The 13,779-nt window shown below is 43.7% G+C and overlaps 1 protein-coding gene across 1 annotated transcript in view; it reads left to right on the top strand.

Moving 5' to 3' along the window:
• TSPAN13 (tetraspanin 13) overlaps positions 1-5,649 on the top strand; it is a 111,356-nt gene extending 105,707 nt beyond the window's left edge. Inside the window, exons 5-6 of the mRNA XM_082259078.1 lie at positions 2,149-2,262; positions 5,162-5,649. Coding sequence (XP_082115204.1) covers positions 2,149-2,262; positions 5,162-5,236 — 189 coding nt within the window. The 3' untranslated portion in view covers positions 5,237-5,649. The remainder of the gene's footprint in view (positions 1-2,148; positions 2,263-5,161) is intronic.
• Positions 5,650-13,779: the final 8,130 nt, after the last annotated feature.

Genomic DNA, 13,779 nt, shown 5'->3' with positions numbered 1-13,779 from the left:
TTTTTCTAGGGGAGAGGAGAAACCGTTTTCCTTACCTAATTTCTCTTCCCCCAACAGACGGTGCCCCCCCACGATCTTTGGGTGGACTCTCCCTCTGAGTTTGTCATGTCCAGAGCAGGGCTATGGACCCTGCTCTGGTCTTGATGACATTGGGGCCCTAGACCTGAGGGTAGACTTGGGAATGCAGACACTACGAGGACCGGTCTTGCTGCAGGCAGGAGTCGAGGTTCAGGGAAGTAAATCTCCTTTTATTGTTCTCCTAGCCTAGAAAAATACAAGCAATTACCCTTGCAGTGCAAGCACAGCCCCACTACAAGGGATCACTTTTAATTTTCCCAGAGTTGGGCTTTCAGTCATTAGTAAAAAAAATGGGATCAAACTAGCTACTTTAATAAAAAAAAAATGTATATTTTATTACATTATAGTTTTGGTAAAAAAACTAAATTAACAGTAAAATACACCAAATAAAACCCTACAGTGTATTGTCTATTAAATTTTTCTCCATGCTCTTCTTTTTTTTTTTTTTTTTTTTTTTTTTTTTTTTATTCCCTTTTCCACCCATGGCCTAAACCTCCAGTAACAACAAAGTGCAACCAAGGCAAAATAACTCAGGGTAGCTGCTGTGTGGAGACTTCCTTGCCATTTTTGTAATCCTAGTTTAACTAGCAGTCCTCAATAAGGGAAAGGCAGTGGCAAAGCGTGGATTGTCAGTGCCCAGGGCAAGACAAGTCATTTTTGCCCCCTATCCTGTGGACTTTTAGCACTCAGTCCAGTGTGTAGTGAGAACAGCCAGGCGGTGAGCAGTATGCAGTGAGGACGGCCAGGCGGTGAGCAGTATGCAGGGAGGACAGCCAGGCAGTGAGCAGTATGCAGGGAGGACGGCCAGGCAGTGAGCAGTATGCAGTGAGGACGGCCAGGCGGTGAGCAGTATGCAGTGAGGACAGCCAGGCGGTGATCATTATTCGATGAGGACGGCCAGGCGGCGAGCATTATTGGGTGAGGACGGCCAGGCGGCGATCAGTATGCGGTGGGGCCGGCCAGGCGGTGAGCAGTATGGGGTGGGGCCGGCCAGGCGGTGAGCAGTATGCGGTGGGGCCGGCCAGGCGGTGAGCAGTATGCGGTGGCGCCGGCCAGGCGGTGAGCAGTATGCGGTGGCGCCGGCCAGGCGGTGAGCAGTATGCGGTGGGGCCGGCCAGGCGGTGAGCAGTATGCGGTGGGGCCGGCCAGGCGGTGAGCAGTATGCGGTGGGGCCGGCCAGGCGGTGAGCAGTATGGAATGGGGCCAACCAGGCGGTGAGCAGCACACAGTGAGTGTAAAGGTTGAAGCAGCACCGATGGAGCATGGAGGGAATGTTTGTAGTGATGAAGGTAGTCCTCACCCCCAGCAGCCACTTACTCCATTGCTGGAAATAGAAGACTCCCGGGCTGCCATGTCTGTTCTGCCCCCTTCCAGTTTCAGCTGCTCAATCAGACCAGAGCAGCCACCTGGGAGTGTGTAGTAGGGAGAGTTTGGCCACACCCCTCCACCTTCTCAGCCCACCGCACAGGAAGATACTGCACAGCTGACGTAGAGTCTCTGCCGGCTGCAAACCTCAGGATGCTGTGTTCGGTGGCATTAGCGGGACACTGCAGCTAGGGGAGAGACTCGAAAGCAGACCTTGTCAGTGCTGTGACGCGAATGGTCGCAGAGATGGTGGGTAAACCCAAGCACCCCCCTGGCCCTTCCCCTGGATTAGGGTGTGACCAGGCACACCCCGAGCACACGCCTATGGTGAGCCCGCTCTCACAATCCAGCCTGAGCCTGCGCTCTCTCATCCAATGTGACTTACACTGGATCACATTGCACAGGCTCACGCAGGATTGAGAGAGCTGGCTCACTCAGGAAGACGCACATTGTGTGAACTTGCTCTTTCATCCTGCGCCCCTCTAAATGGCGACCACATTGGCTGCCTTCCCACACGCTACACCAGTGGGTAAAGCTGACCACGAAAAATAGTCTTCTGTTGACTCCATTGCAATTCGAATTGGATCAAGGTCTTTTTTTTTTTTTTTCCCAAATGAACCCAATTTCTTTAGATTTGCTCATTACTACAATTTACTACAGAATTTGGTCTGACACATAGTGTAACAATTTTTATTCTTTTCGCAGATGTGTTTTCAAACTCATAACTGTGAGACGACGTGTGGCTCTATAATCGAGAAGCACGCTGAAGAGGTGCTGAGAGTTGTGGGTGGAATTGGTTTCTTCTTCAGTTTTACAGAGGTAAGTTGGTGCTTAGGTGGTTTTAAGGAGGTTACAGGAAGTTAATTCCCCCAATAAGGGTATGTAATGAAACCTTACACGAGTTCCTACAGGGGTTCTAACCCGTGAAATAACACTACTGACACCATTAGATGTATGCATACATTTTTAAAAGCCCACTCCATGCAAGATCAAAAACAAAAAGGGTTTAAAGGCTAGGTTCATCTTCAAGAGAAAAAAATGCTCATTGTTTTGCAGGAAAAAGTATTTTTTTTCCATAGGAGCATTGCACCCGTGATCAGTGGATGGCGATCAGGGGGTGGCGGGTAGCACCGGAACCATGGAGAGGGCGGGGAAGGGGGTTGCTTCATCCAAGAGTACCATACAAGTGATCAAATCAGTTTTATATTAAAACCCTCAGATCCTGCTTGAAGAAAGCTTGTTTTAACTTCTTCAGACTTTGAGTCTGGAGGAAGCTAGGAGGCAGCTGTCCTGCGGACTTGTAAATAAAGACCCTAAATTGTTCCTTGTGATTGTGCATTGTTCTGGGAATCATATTGGCTACCAGTAGTTGTGCATAGCGCAAGGCAACCAGATGCCAAAAAAACTTGCCTCATGGTCTCCAGCTTTGAGGTCTTAGCCTGTTAAGATAGTTACCTTATGGTCTTTAGCTGTGGGGGTTTAGACTGTGTAGCACTTATTCCTGAAGGAGCCGCTGGAAATGTTCCCAGGTTCTTGCCCTGTGGATTGCCCCTCATCCAGGCACACAATCTCAGTCACACCTTACCTCATAATACCCACTTAATTGAGTGGGATACTCCAAAAAACGAACTATGTACAGATTAAAGCGGAGTTCCGGCCACAAAAAAAAAAATTTCCCCCGGGACAGTCAGGGCTAGTACATTCCACAATGGCTAGCCTCTGATCTGTCCCGGTTCGCACTTACCTTTTAGAAGAAATACTTTTTAAATTTCTTCTCCAGTGCTGCCATCTCAGGTGTGGGCAGCTTGAAGCCAACGCGATCCTCTTCCGTCCTCTTCGGCCCCACGATGCACTGCGCCGGCCCCGCCGTCACTTCCGGGTCTGCAGCGTCATCCCTGCACAGCTTCTGGGCATGCCCAGAAGCTTTTTAGCAAGGTATGACGGCGCCTGCACCGGAACTGACGTCGGGGCCGGGGCAGGCGCATTGATTCCTGGGAGCTATGACGTTCAGCTCCCAGGAATCATTGCAAAGTGGCAGTGACGGCGCGGGCCGCGGCCGCCGAGGGAGGAAGTGGAAGAAAGAGTATGTTTTTCTGCAATTACAAGGTAAGTAAAAAAAAAAAAAATCCTAACTACCTGTTTCTTTTTCAGGTGAGCTATAGCAAGCGGATGGCCCACAATCGACTATGTCGATTTTATGGCCGGAACTTCGCTTTAAGGACAATTTACTCCTTTCTGAAAAGCTGAAGCAGAAGCCCTTGCTTTCTTTAGAGCCACAAGAGCACAGTCCCTTCACAAGGAATCAGACTGAGCTCTTTAGGACACCAGTTGATGTCCCCTTTTGCAAACAGAAAGCCAACTCTCTAGCATGAGTAACAGCAGCCCAAAAGCCTCTAAGATCTTTCACAGCAGTCTGTACTCCCATAATGTCCAGGGTCAGTTGGTTGCCTCCTTCCAACTTCCAAGTGACACCTTTCTCAAGTGATACCTGACCAGATCTTCAGCAGACAGTTCCTCAATCAGTAAATACATATTCGCCAGCACACCAAGGATCTTGCAAAAGCAGTCCAAAAAACTTTATTCAAGATACGATCACATCAAAAAATGGTGCAACGTTTCGGAGCCGCACAGGACCCCTTCGTCATCACATGACCGATGAAGGGGTCCTGTGCGGCTCCGAAACGTTGCACCATTTTTTGATGTGATAGTATCTTGAATAAAGTTCTTTGGGCTGCTTTTGCAAGATCCTTGGTGTGCTGGCGAATATGTATTTACTTGTAACTAATCCAGTTGCCAACTGGTGATCGCTTCAGCACCCAGTACACACAAGCCTACAAACCAGGAAGGTGTGCGATAGGAATATGAACTATAAGTTCCTCAATCAGCTCTTTTATAGCTTCAGCATCCACGCCCTCAGTTTGCTAACCTGAGGCCTCACGAACGGCAAGCACATGGCAACAGTAGCTTTCCAGGCTGGACTGATCCTCTGCAGGAAAAGACCCAGAAGCTCAGTCTCTGAGTATTTATGAAGTTTCCTAGCAGCCTTCAGGGCCCTGCTCCCTGGGATTCATACTGCTATCTGCGTAGTTCCACACCTATGATCCAGAGAATTCTCCCACCTCTCTGAAAAGCAGAGGGAGCTATCAGTCTGACAGCAGCTGAGAACGCTAGACTGACGCAAATAATCCGCTGCACTGTCTACAGTGGGGCAAACTAAATTTACCTATCAAAACACACCCAGCTCCGCTGAACACAGTGAGCCAGCACTAAATCGAACTAGCCCTTGCAACGATCTAGGACGGTGCTACATCTGTCCAACATTCAACATGTCTACTTAAGGGGAAGGTTGTCCTCTAATTGCTATGTGCTAACTGTTTTGGAGTGTCCTATGCCCTAACCTCTCTACTATTAAAGTTCCTTCAAGCAATAAATCCTAAAAAGACATTCTGTAGACTGTATTTTTGGAGTCGGTGTGAATGGACTGGTTCTTGCGGTGGTAGGAAGTGTCTGTACTATTAGGGGAAAAAAACAGATCTAACCAGCAGCCTCTGCAGGGGTAGCACTACATCCAAATTACTCATGGTTTTGGAGTGGGATGTTCAGTAAAATTTTAAAGGTGTGAGGGTAAAAGGGCCACAAACCTTTGCCCATAAAGTTTGTATATGAAGGCAAACTTGGGTTAGTTAATTTTTTTTCTTGTGTTTTTTTGTTTTTCCAGATTCTCGGTGTTTGGCTGACTTACAGATACAGAAACCAGAAGGACCCGCGAGCCAATCCTAGCGCCTTTCTCTGATGACAATACCATTTCTAAGACTGCTCGTTCCCTGTACACTACTGAATCCTCTACAGCGTCTCGGTTGCTGTGGTTGTTCTATATTTTTTTTTTGTCCGAAGGACGTAACTTCAACTATAAACATTTTTTTTTTTTTTTTTCTTTTAAAAGGGACTTAAAATACCAATAATTCATTTATGTTCAACACTTGAAGGAAAGCTTAAAGCTGAAAAAAAAAATATAAAATAATATTGATCCTGTCACTTAGCCTCTGTTACTATGGAAACACTGCTGAAACTTCAATGTCGATAAAAATAACACAAAACTATGTATTAAACTGCGGAGTGTGATAATCCAGAAGAATCATACTGCCTATATTTCCTAATCCTAACATTTTTTATGGGGTAGATAGAGACATTTGGAAACCACCAGGCGTGAACTGATAAAGGGAAGACCAATGCACCAAAGCTATGAATTATTGTGTATGCATAGCCACATATTTTTTAGTTTTAGATTGATGGGGTCTTAAGCTTACTCTATTTCTTGCTTTGTAGTGTATGTATGGGGTAGCGCTAGACCTGGTTAGTAGGTTTGTGGTGGGACAACTTATGGGGAATCCTAGCAGTAGATCCCTTTTTTAAAGCATCCATGTTGTGGAGGTGGGAAGAGGATTGCCGTGTGTAAATCAAATTCTTGAAAACTCAAGCTGGTTAAAGAAGGATGATCACTTGCTTTATACCATAAAACCTAGCCAACATGTTTTGGGCAATTGGGAATCCCCCTTCCTCAGGGCTAACATTGGGAAAGTTACAGATTAAAAACCTATGTAACTGCATCTACAATTGGGGTACAAGTAGCCTTAAAGAAGGGGTACAGGTAGTCTTGAAGAAGGGGAAGCCCCAATCCCCAAAAATCACCTAGACTATGTTTTATGTCATGCACTAAAAAAGTTGTTCTACTGTTCTTCAAATGGCTGGACTTCTTAAGATTGTTCATGTATGGCATTGGTCCTCAACCCTGGTCCTCAGGGCCCACTAACAGGCCAGGTTTGCAAGATAACTGAAATACATCAGGTGATATAATTTGCTGCTCAGTGATTGCAGTACTCTAGTCTACATCTCTCCAAGGTAATACTTAAAATCTGGCCTGTTAGTGGGCCCTGAGGACCGGAGTTGAGGACCACTGATGTATGGCTCTCCTCACCAATCCCCACAATCTTCACATTTTTTTTTTGCTGTCTGTGTCCCATTGAGAAGATTTTTCTTCACTTCCTGTCTGAGACACAACAGGGAGTAAGGGGAATCATCTTCTTAACCGCTTACCAGCTGGCACCAAAACAGGTGTCTCCATTGGAAGATTTCCTATCACTTTCTATCTTGTTGACCATGGTCACCAGCAGAAATGATATAAATCCATCCAGCAGTAAATGGACCGCAATAAAACACGACAGGATTTCAAGCCTTTCCACTCCATCAAAAAATTAAAAAAAATTTTTGGCTTGCATACACTTGGCTGCAATAAAAAGTACATTTGTTGTACAGGATACAGATATGGGTTGGGTCCAGTGGGAATATAGCCAGCTTGATTTTTTTTTTTTTATTTATCATGAGAATGGGAAGCCATTATTTAAAAAAAAAAAAAAAGATCATTTTATATTCAATTACTTTCAATTATTTTAAATTTGAGAGTACTGGGGAAAAAAAAACTTGATTGAACACTAATTATTGATCATTTCATTCCAGTTATTTGTACTAAGACTACTGAAGTTCTCAATCAAAAGTGAAATGCATTTTATGATTCTTGTGTGTCCATTTTAGAGGTTCTCCAGGAAAGTGTTAATGAAGTACACTCAGTTTTAAATTTGAGTGCAAGTTCTGAGGGCAATTTAAATGATTGCTTGTCAACCAAATGGGAGTGTCCATGTCATCAGGATACAATGTGAGGGTTGTCTAAAGTGCCCTTCTACATTGCAGCACTGAGGATCAGAGGACTAGGGGACCTGGCTATCATAAGAATCATATGTGGGTCTTAAAGTTTTTCTAGAAACCAGTATAGGGGTAACCAGTAGTTTTTTTGTTCTTTTTTTATGTTTTAACACCTTGCGTTTTACAAGGCAATGGAATGGTATTGACCGTGACAAGAATTCCAACCAGTTCTTTTGCTGATATCCTGAGACAAACCAGCCAGATTGTATTGATCCACTGGATAAGACAACTGTCTCCTTCTGTCTTTGGGCAGGAGCATAGGCGTGCACACCCTAATCACCCTGTGTGGCGCAGATTCCTCCGTTTAAACCCCTGATATTTCAGCAAAGGCCCCTAACTGCTCCTAAAACCTTTTGAAAAAAAATTGTAAAAGATAATACAAAATAAAAACTACTGACTCCACCCACTGCCCTGACACAAATATCCGCCATACTGACACCATCCACTGCTCTATTGACATTATCAGTATGTATACACATGTATGTGTTTGAGGTGCACACCCTAATGCAATAGGCTTTGCACACATATGGGCAGGAGAACTTAAGAACTCTGCCGGTGTCTTAGTACTTCCCCTCTACAATCAGGCCATCTAGGCTTTGGTTGTTCTACTACAGGGTCTCCAAACTGGTTAAACTTAGGGCAAGTTTCAGATTTTGGGGGGGGGGGGGGGCACATCTATGGCCAGTGGGAGTAAAAAAAAGTTCCAGTGTTAGTGGGACTAAAATAAATTACTTTATAACCGGGGTCTGTAGGAATGCCCCTGCATTGAGGTCAGTGGGAGCAATAGTGCCCCATTGTTGGTGTCGGTGGAAGGAATAGTGCCTCATCATTGGTATTAGTGGAAGGAATAGTGCCTCATCATTGGTATTAGTGGAATGAATAGTGCTCCATCATTGGTGTCAGTGGGAGAAATGGTGCGCCATCGTTGGTTCCATGGAGGGAATAGTGCTCCATCATTGTCAGTGGGAGAAAAAGTGCCCCATGGTTGTTGGTGCCAGCGGAAGGAGTAGTACCCCATCATTGGTATTAGTGGAAGGAATAGTACCCCATCATTGGTGTCAGCAGAAGGAATAGTTCCTCATTGGTGTCAGTGGGAGGGATAGTGTCTCGTATCAGTGGGAGGAATAGAGCCCCATGGTTGGTGTCAGCGGAAGGAGTAGTGCCTCACCATTGGTATTAGTGGAAGGAATAGTTCCTCATTGGTGTCAGTGGGAGGGATAGTGTCTCGTATCAGTGGGAGGAATAGAGCCCCAAGGGCCAGATGTGGGCAAGCAAAGGGCTGTATCCAGCTTGCGGGCTGCAGTTTTAAGACCACTGTTTTATTATAAGGGCTTAGATTTTGCACAATCCTTGAATTTCATAGAAGTTTATGAGCTGTAGGGTGTAAACTCCTCTCTGTTGAAGAAATATGTCTTAACGTTTATCTGCAGAACCTCTTTAAACCTTATTCTAGTAAATCCAAATGCATTTCTTCATTAAAGTGGTCTCCAATCAGTGGCTTGGAGCACCATGAGGCAGTATTGATGGTGCCAGTCTCCCCACAGGTGCCCAGTACCTGAACATTGGAGTAACTGCTGCACTTAACATTGTCCTATATGCATTTTTTTGTTTGAGTTGATGAGACAGTTTCACTTGCCAGCTATTGTTTTTTCTTTTGTTACAGAAAGCAAATTTGTTTCTGGGAAAAGATGCATTTCTTTACAGCACCCTTTTTTGGTAATGACTACGTGTTACTCTCTGGTACCATAAAATCTGTTCCAACACTTGGAATTTTTTAATCTTGAAAATTGAGGTTTCTTCTTATTGTCTGTTTGAATTATGGGTTATACTGAAGGGTAGTGATACTTGCGTGCACTTGTTCTATCTGTAAAGAGAAACCGCCTTCTGATCCGTAGCAGATTTTTACAACTTGTGTATTCGGGTGAGTCCTACCTGTATTGACTTAATAATGTTTGAGTGAGAGAGTATAGGAACATTGAAAAAAGTTGTAATCGCCCTTGTTTCATTTTCAGTTCTATTATCCACCACTGACCATGGAGAGCCCTCTGATGTCATTATTGAAGAACTCCAATTGTGACCCTCAAGTAAACCTACAATATAAGGCCAACAATTTGTGGACATCCTTCCAAATTATTGATCAGTTTGGTGTGGAGGAACTCTAGTGTCCTTGAGCCCTGACACAGCAACCCTACTTTAAATACCTTTGGGATAAAGTGGAACTCCAATTATGAGGCCATTTCTTCTCATCCAACACCAGTACCTGACCTCAAAAATGTCAATGAGGCTTATTAGTAAGAAATTCACACAGACTCACTCAAAAATCTTGTGTGAATCCTTTCCAAAAGAGTGGAGGCTGTTCTAGTTACTAAGGGCACAACTCCATATTAATGCCCATGGTTTTGAAATGGGATATCCAAAAAGCTCATATAGATGTGATAGGCAGGTGTTGTACAATTGTTGGCCATAAAGTGTTTTATAAAATCATAATTATTATTATTTTCCTATTCTAAGAAGATGCCTGCACTGCAAATTAAATAATTGCCTCAACCGTCTCTCAGAAGGGGGGGGGGGTCATTATCTGGATCAAACTACATTGTGCCTACAACAGCCACAGCGAGTACTGTCACACTGAGGCCTCTGTTGCTCTTTTAAATTTGAAGAGGTAAATCTGCTTTATGTTAAGAGCCCATTCGCACTAGCGCGGCACGACTCTGTACTACTTCGGGGGCGACTTGTGAAGTCCCGTGCACCGCGACTTCGGCGCGACTTGCTCGGACTTCATATAATGTCTATGCAAGTCGCTCCGAGGTCGCCCCGAAGTAGTACAGGACCCTTTTTCTAAGTCGGAGGGACTTGTGTCGCTCCTATTAGAACGGGTCCTGTAGCAGTCAATGGACCGCGAGGGACCGCGACTTGTCAGGCTGACAAGTCGCCTGACAAGTCGCGGTAGTGTGAATGGGGGCTAAGAGTTTTGGTTAACATGCAACATTTCGCAACTCTTTTACCCCAGAGAAACTCCTAAATTTTTCAGGTCTTGGGGAACCCTTACTGAAACCAATTCATCTGGGGTCAATGGGTAAAATGCCCCTTACATTAGTGGTCAGTGGGAAGAATGCTCAGCTTATAGTGGTGGTCAGAATGCCCCCCCTATTGATGGCTAAAAAGATCATTGATTTGGTTGGCTGGTTTCGCCAAGGGGTGTAGCTCTGGAACTATGTAAGTCTCATTTAGATAGGAGGTTTATCAGCCAGAGCTTAAGGAAACCCTGGCAACCTCTGGAGCAACTTTAGCGTGCCACAGTACTTTGAGAATGGTGGATATAGAAATCCTTTTATATGCCCTTCTGTCTGAAGTGCTTTTTGCTGATGTGTTTAACTTCTTTTTTTTTTTTTCTCCCCCAAACCGCACACATTGTTCTTGTATTATGCACATCATTGCAGAGTAAACCATGCGATTTAATGAGTTGACGAGCATTTCCATTGTTGATAAATGCAGCTCATTTGTGATTATTCGCTAGACGCTGTTCTTAATATATTCCAACAATCCCACTTGTCAAAGTGCTCAAATTTTAGGAGCCTCTGGGTTTGGAGCTACTCTAAGCCTTCGTTCACATTGGCGCGAATTGACATGTCAAATCGCAGGCCAAATATCAGCCTATTGCCGGCTGTCTCAATCGGTGTGACGCTAATTTTGCGGCGCTGCACTGATTTCCAAAAGTACTGGCGACTTCAGGGGCAATATCAATAGATCTCTGTGCATGAACTCGCACAGATGTCTTTCAAATCGTCCCCGAACTCTCACTGAAATGCAGGTTTGAAATTGTGGGAGTTCAGCTGAACTCGCACAATTTCAAACCCACGTTCATTGTGAACGTACCTGAAAGAATACATGGGACAGCCATTGGTTGATGTCTTTCTAAGAGCTTAAAGTGATCTTAAATACACACTGTTTAATTCTCATTATTCCTTCTCTTTATGTAGGTGGATGATGGCACTGTAATTATATAAAAAAAAAAAAAAAAAATTCGAAATACCTTTTTTTCCTAATTAATATCTGTATCTTTTCCTGCCTGTCTGCAGGGAAACAGTGGCAGGAGGAGCTTCTAGTCTTCTCCTACTGATCCCTTGTTCAAAATAAAATAAAAACCTTTGGAATACAGAGGAAAAATAATTAATATCAATAAACGGTTTTAAATTGTCATACAAATATATATTTGAAATTAAATCTTTATTATTTTTTTGTAATAAAATAGTGGGTAGATTTATGCCGGTCACATGCTGTGTTACGCCCCTCCAGCATGCGTCTTAAGGCCCGTGCACACGATCCGAAAATTGTAAGTAAAGTTTTCGTCTGACGAACGATCTGCCAATTTTCAGATCGTTAGTATGGATCTTTTGATAGCCGATTACGAATTTTCGGACGACAAAATCGGGATGTGCAGGCTATAAAATTTTTATAGTACATCAACACAACGTCCGATTTTCATTTAATTAGTACAGTATTCGTCTGAGAAAAATCGTAAGAGCAAGACTAGGCATGCTCAGAAACGAAAGAACACATACAAAACAATTCGACACATGACATCACTTCTGAAGTTGAATTCTGTCGTACGAGAATTTTCGTATGAAAGTAACCTCTTCACTTTCGATATGAGACTAGCATGCAACAAAAATCGGACGAAAGATTGTTCGATAATCTGATCATGTGTACGAGGCTTAAGACTAACGGGGAAGGTGAAGCCTACATCAATCAATATCCCACCCCTATTGTGTTTAGCTGGTTAGTGGGCATGAAGGAGAAGGGAGGGAGTAGGGCTGTCGTTTACCACTGTGTATACGCCCACATGTGTGTGACTCTATAGTCACATGGACTGCTCAGATGTGATGGGGAGGAAATGCTAAGGGTAGGAAATACAATGAAAACGGAGCATGTGCAGAGCTGCCAACACTGCCCTGCAAAATCCCTAACTGCAGTAGGGACATGAACTGAAAGGGGAGACAGAGAACAGCAGGATCAACCAGGTTTTTGTTTTGCAGAATATAGCAAATGAATCCCATGGTGACGAGTGAGCATGAACAGCATGTAATACACCATTTAATAATACTTTTTAATGTTGTGGGTTTAATGATACTTTAAGCAATAGCTAGCCACATGTATTTTGTTCAGGCTGTCTTTTGCATACATTTGTTTTAAGTGACTGTCCTAGAACAAGTAAGCAGAGAAAAGTCTGAGTGAATTCAGAACCTATTCCAGTTCAGTGCATGTTGAAGCCATTGGACTTGCACGACAGCCGGCCAAACAGCATTTTTTGGAGGAGATTACAATGGCAGCTCACATATACTGCATGTCCCATTGGCAAGATTTTGTGTAAATGTTGATATAAGCAGCCATAACTGACTTTGGCTTGACCAGGGACAAGCTTTTACTATGTCCCTTGTAGCTTTGCAGGGGTGGCAGATTCAGAACTTTATTGCAGTCTCTTCTACCACCACCCTATGCCCATAGGCCTTTTATGAAACCAAGGGAACATTGTGTTTTCCAATCAGTAATTTATTTCTGCAAGAGACATAGAACCAGTGCTTTAAGTGGCCCAAAAGAGATGCCGGTACTCTATTATAGCCTATACATTTTGTCGCCCCCCCCCCACCCCACATCAGGGTCCCCACAGAGCACCCCCTCTGGCCTGGGCTGGGACTCCGGAGCAGAGGGACTCACTGGTGGTGACTGGTCTGGCTCTGGAGTGGGAAATATTCTTGGGGGGGCATTTGAGTGCGCAGATGTCTAAAATGAGCGTACTGGTATGCTAAGGCGCACGGTGAGGTGGCGGTATGATCAAGAGCCATATTTGGAAGTGGCGGTACTGAGTACCAGTGCATACCGGCCCACTTAAAGCACTGCATAGAACAGTGGACCAACCTTCTCTGATCAGCAACTCTAGCTATCCTTTTAAAACCATAGTAGCTGTTTTTATTTATTAATTGTACAAAAAAGAGTGGGTGTGGCGTATTCCACAGCAACCAATTCAAAGTCATTCTTCAGCCGCAGAAATTAAAAGCATTCAGATTGGATGCTGTAGATTGCCACGTCCCTTTACCCTTTGTACCTAGATATTCAAAGAGACCCTGTCACCAGCTACTCTGTGCATAAAATTACATACAATTAAAAAAAAAAAAAAGACAAATCAATTATTGGTCATATTCATTGGTGACAGGTTCACTTTAATAATCTGCTGATGGCAGCCTCCCTCTTCTGTAGTCTGCTGGTAATATCTTGTATATGGTTTTATTCACTGATATTTGTTTTTTTGTTTAATTTTTTTGTTTGGGCGTATTCCTGTACATCTTATGTTGTGCTTTTTTCCCTCTCTTGTTTTAATGCTGTGAATACAGACTGATCTCAATTTGCACTGCAAAATGATTGATAAAAATTTAAAACAACTGAGCTTGTGAAGTCTCTTTATTTCTAACTGTCTTCTAGCTGGTATATAATAAAAAAAAAGATAAAAAAAAAAAAAAAAAAACATTACTTATGAAAACTCGACAACTTTAAACTATGTTTAGTTGTTTTACTGCTTATATA

This window comes from Pelophylax lessonae (assembly GCF_965119305.1).
Source record: "Pelophylax lessonae genome assembly, chromosome: 5".
Taxonomy (NCBI): domain Eukaryota; kingdom Metazoa; phylum Chordata; class Amphibia; order Anura; family Ranidae; genus Pelophylax; species Pelophylax lessonae.
The sequence above is the reverse complement of the archived record's forward strand: the minus strand, read 5'-3'. Positions and strand labels throughout refer to the sequence as shown.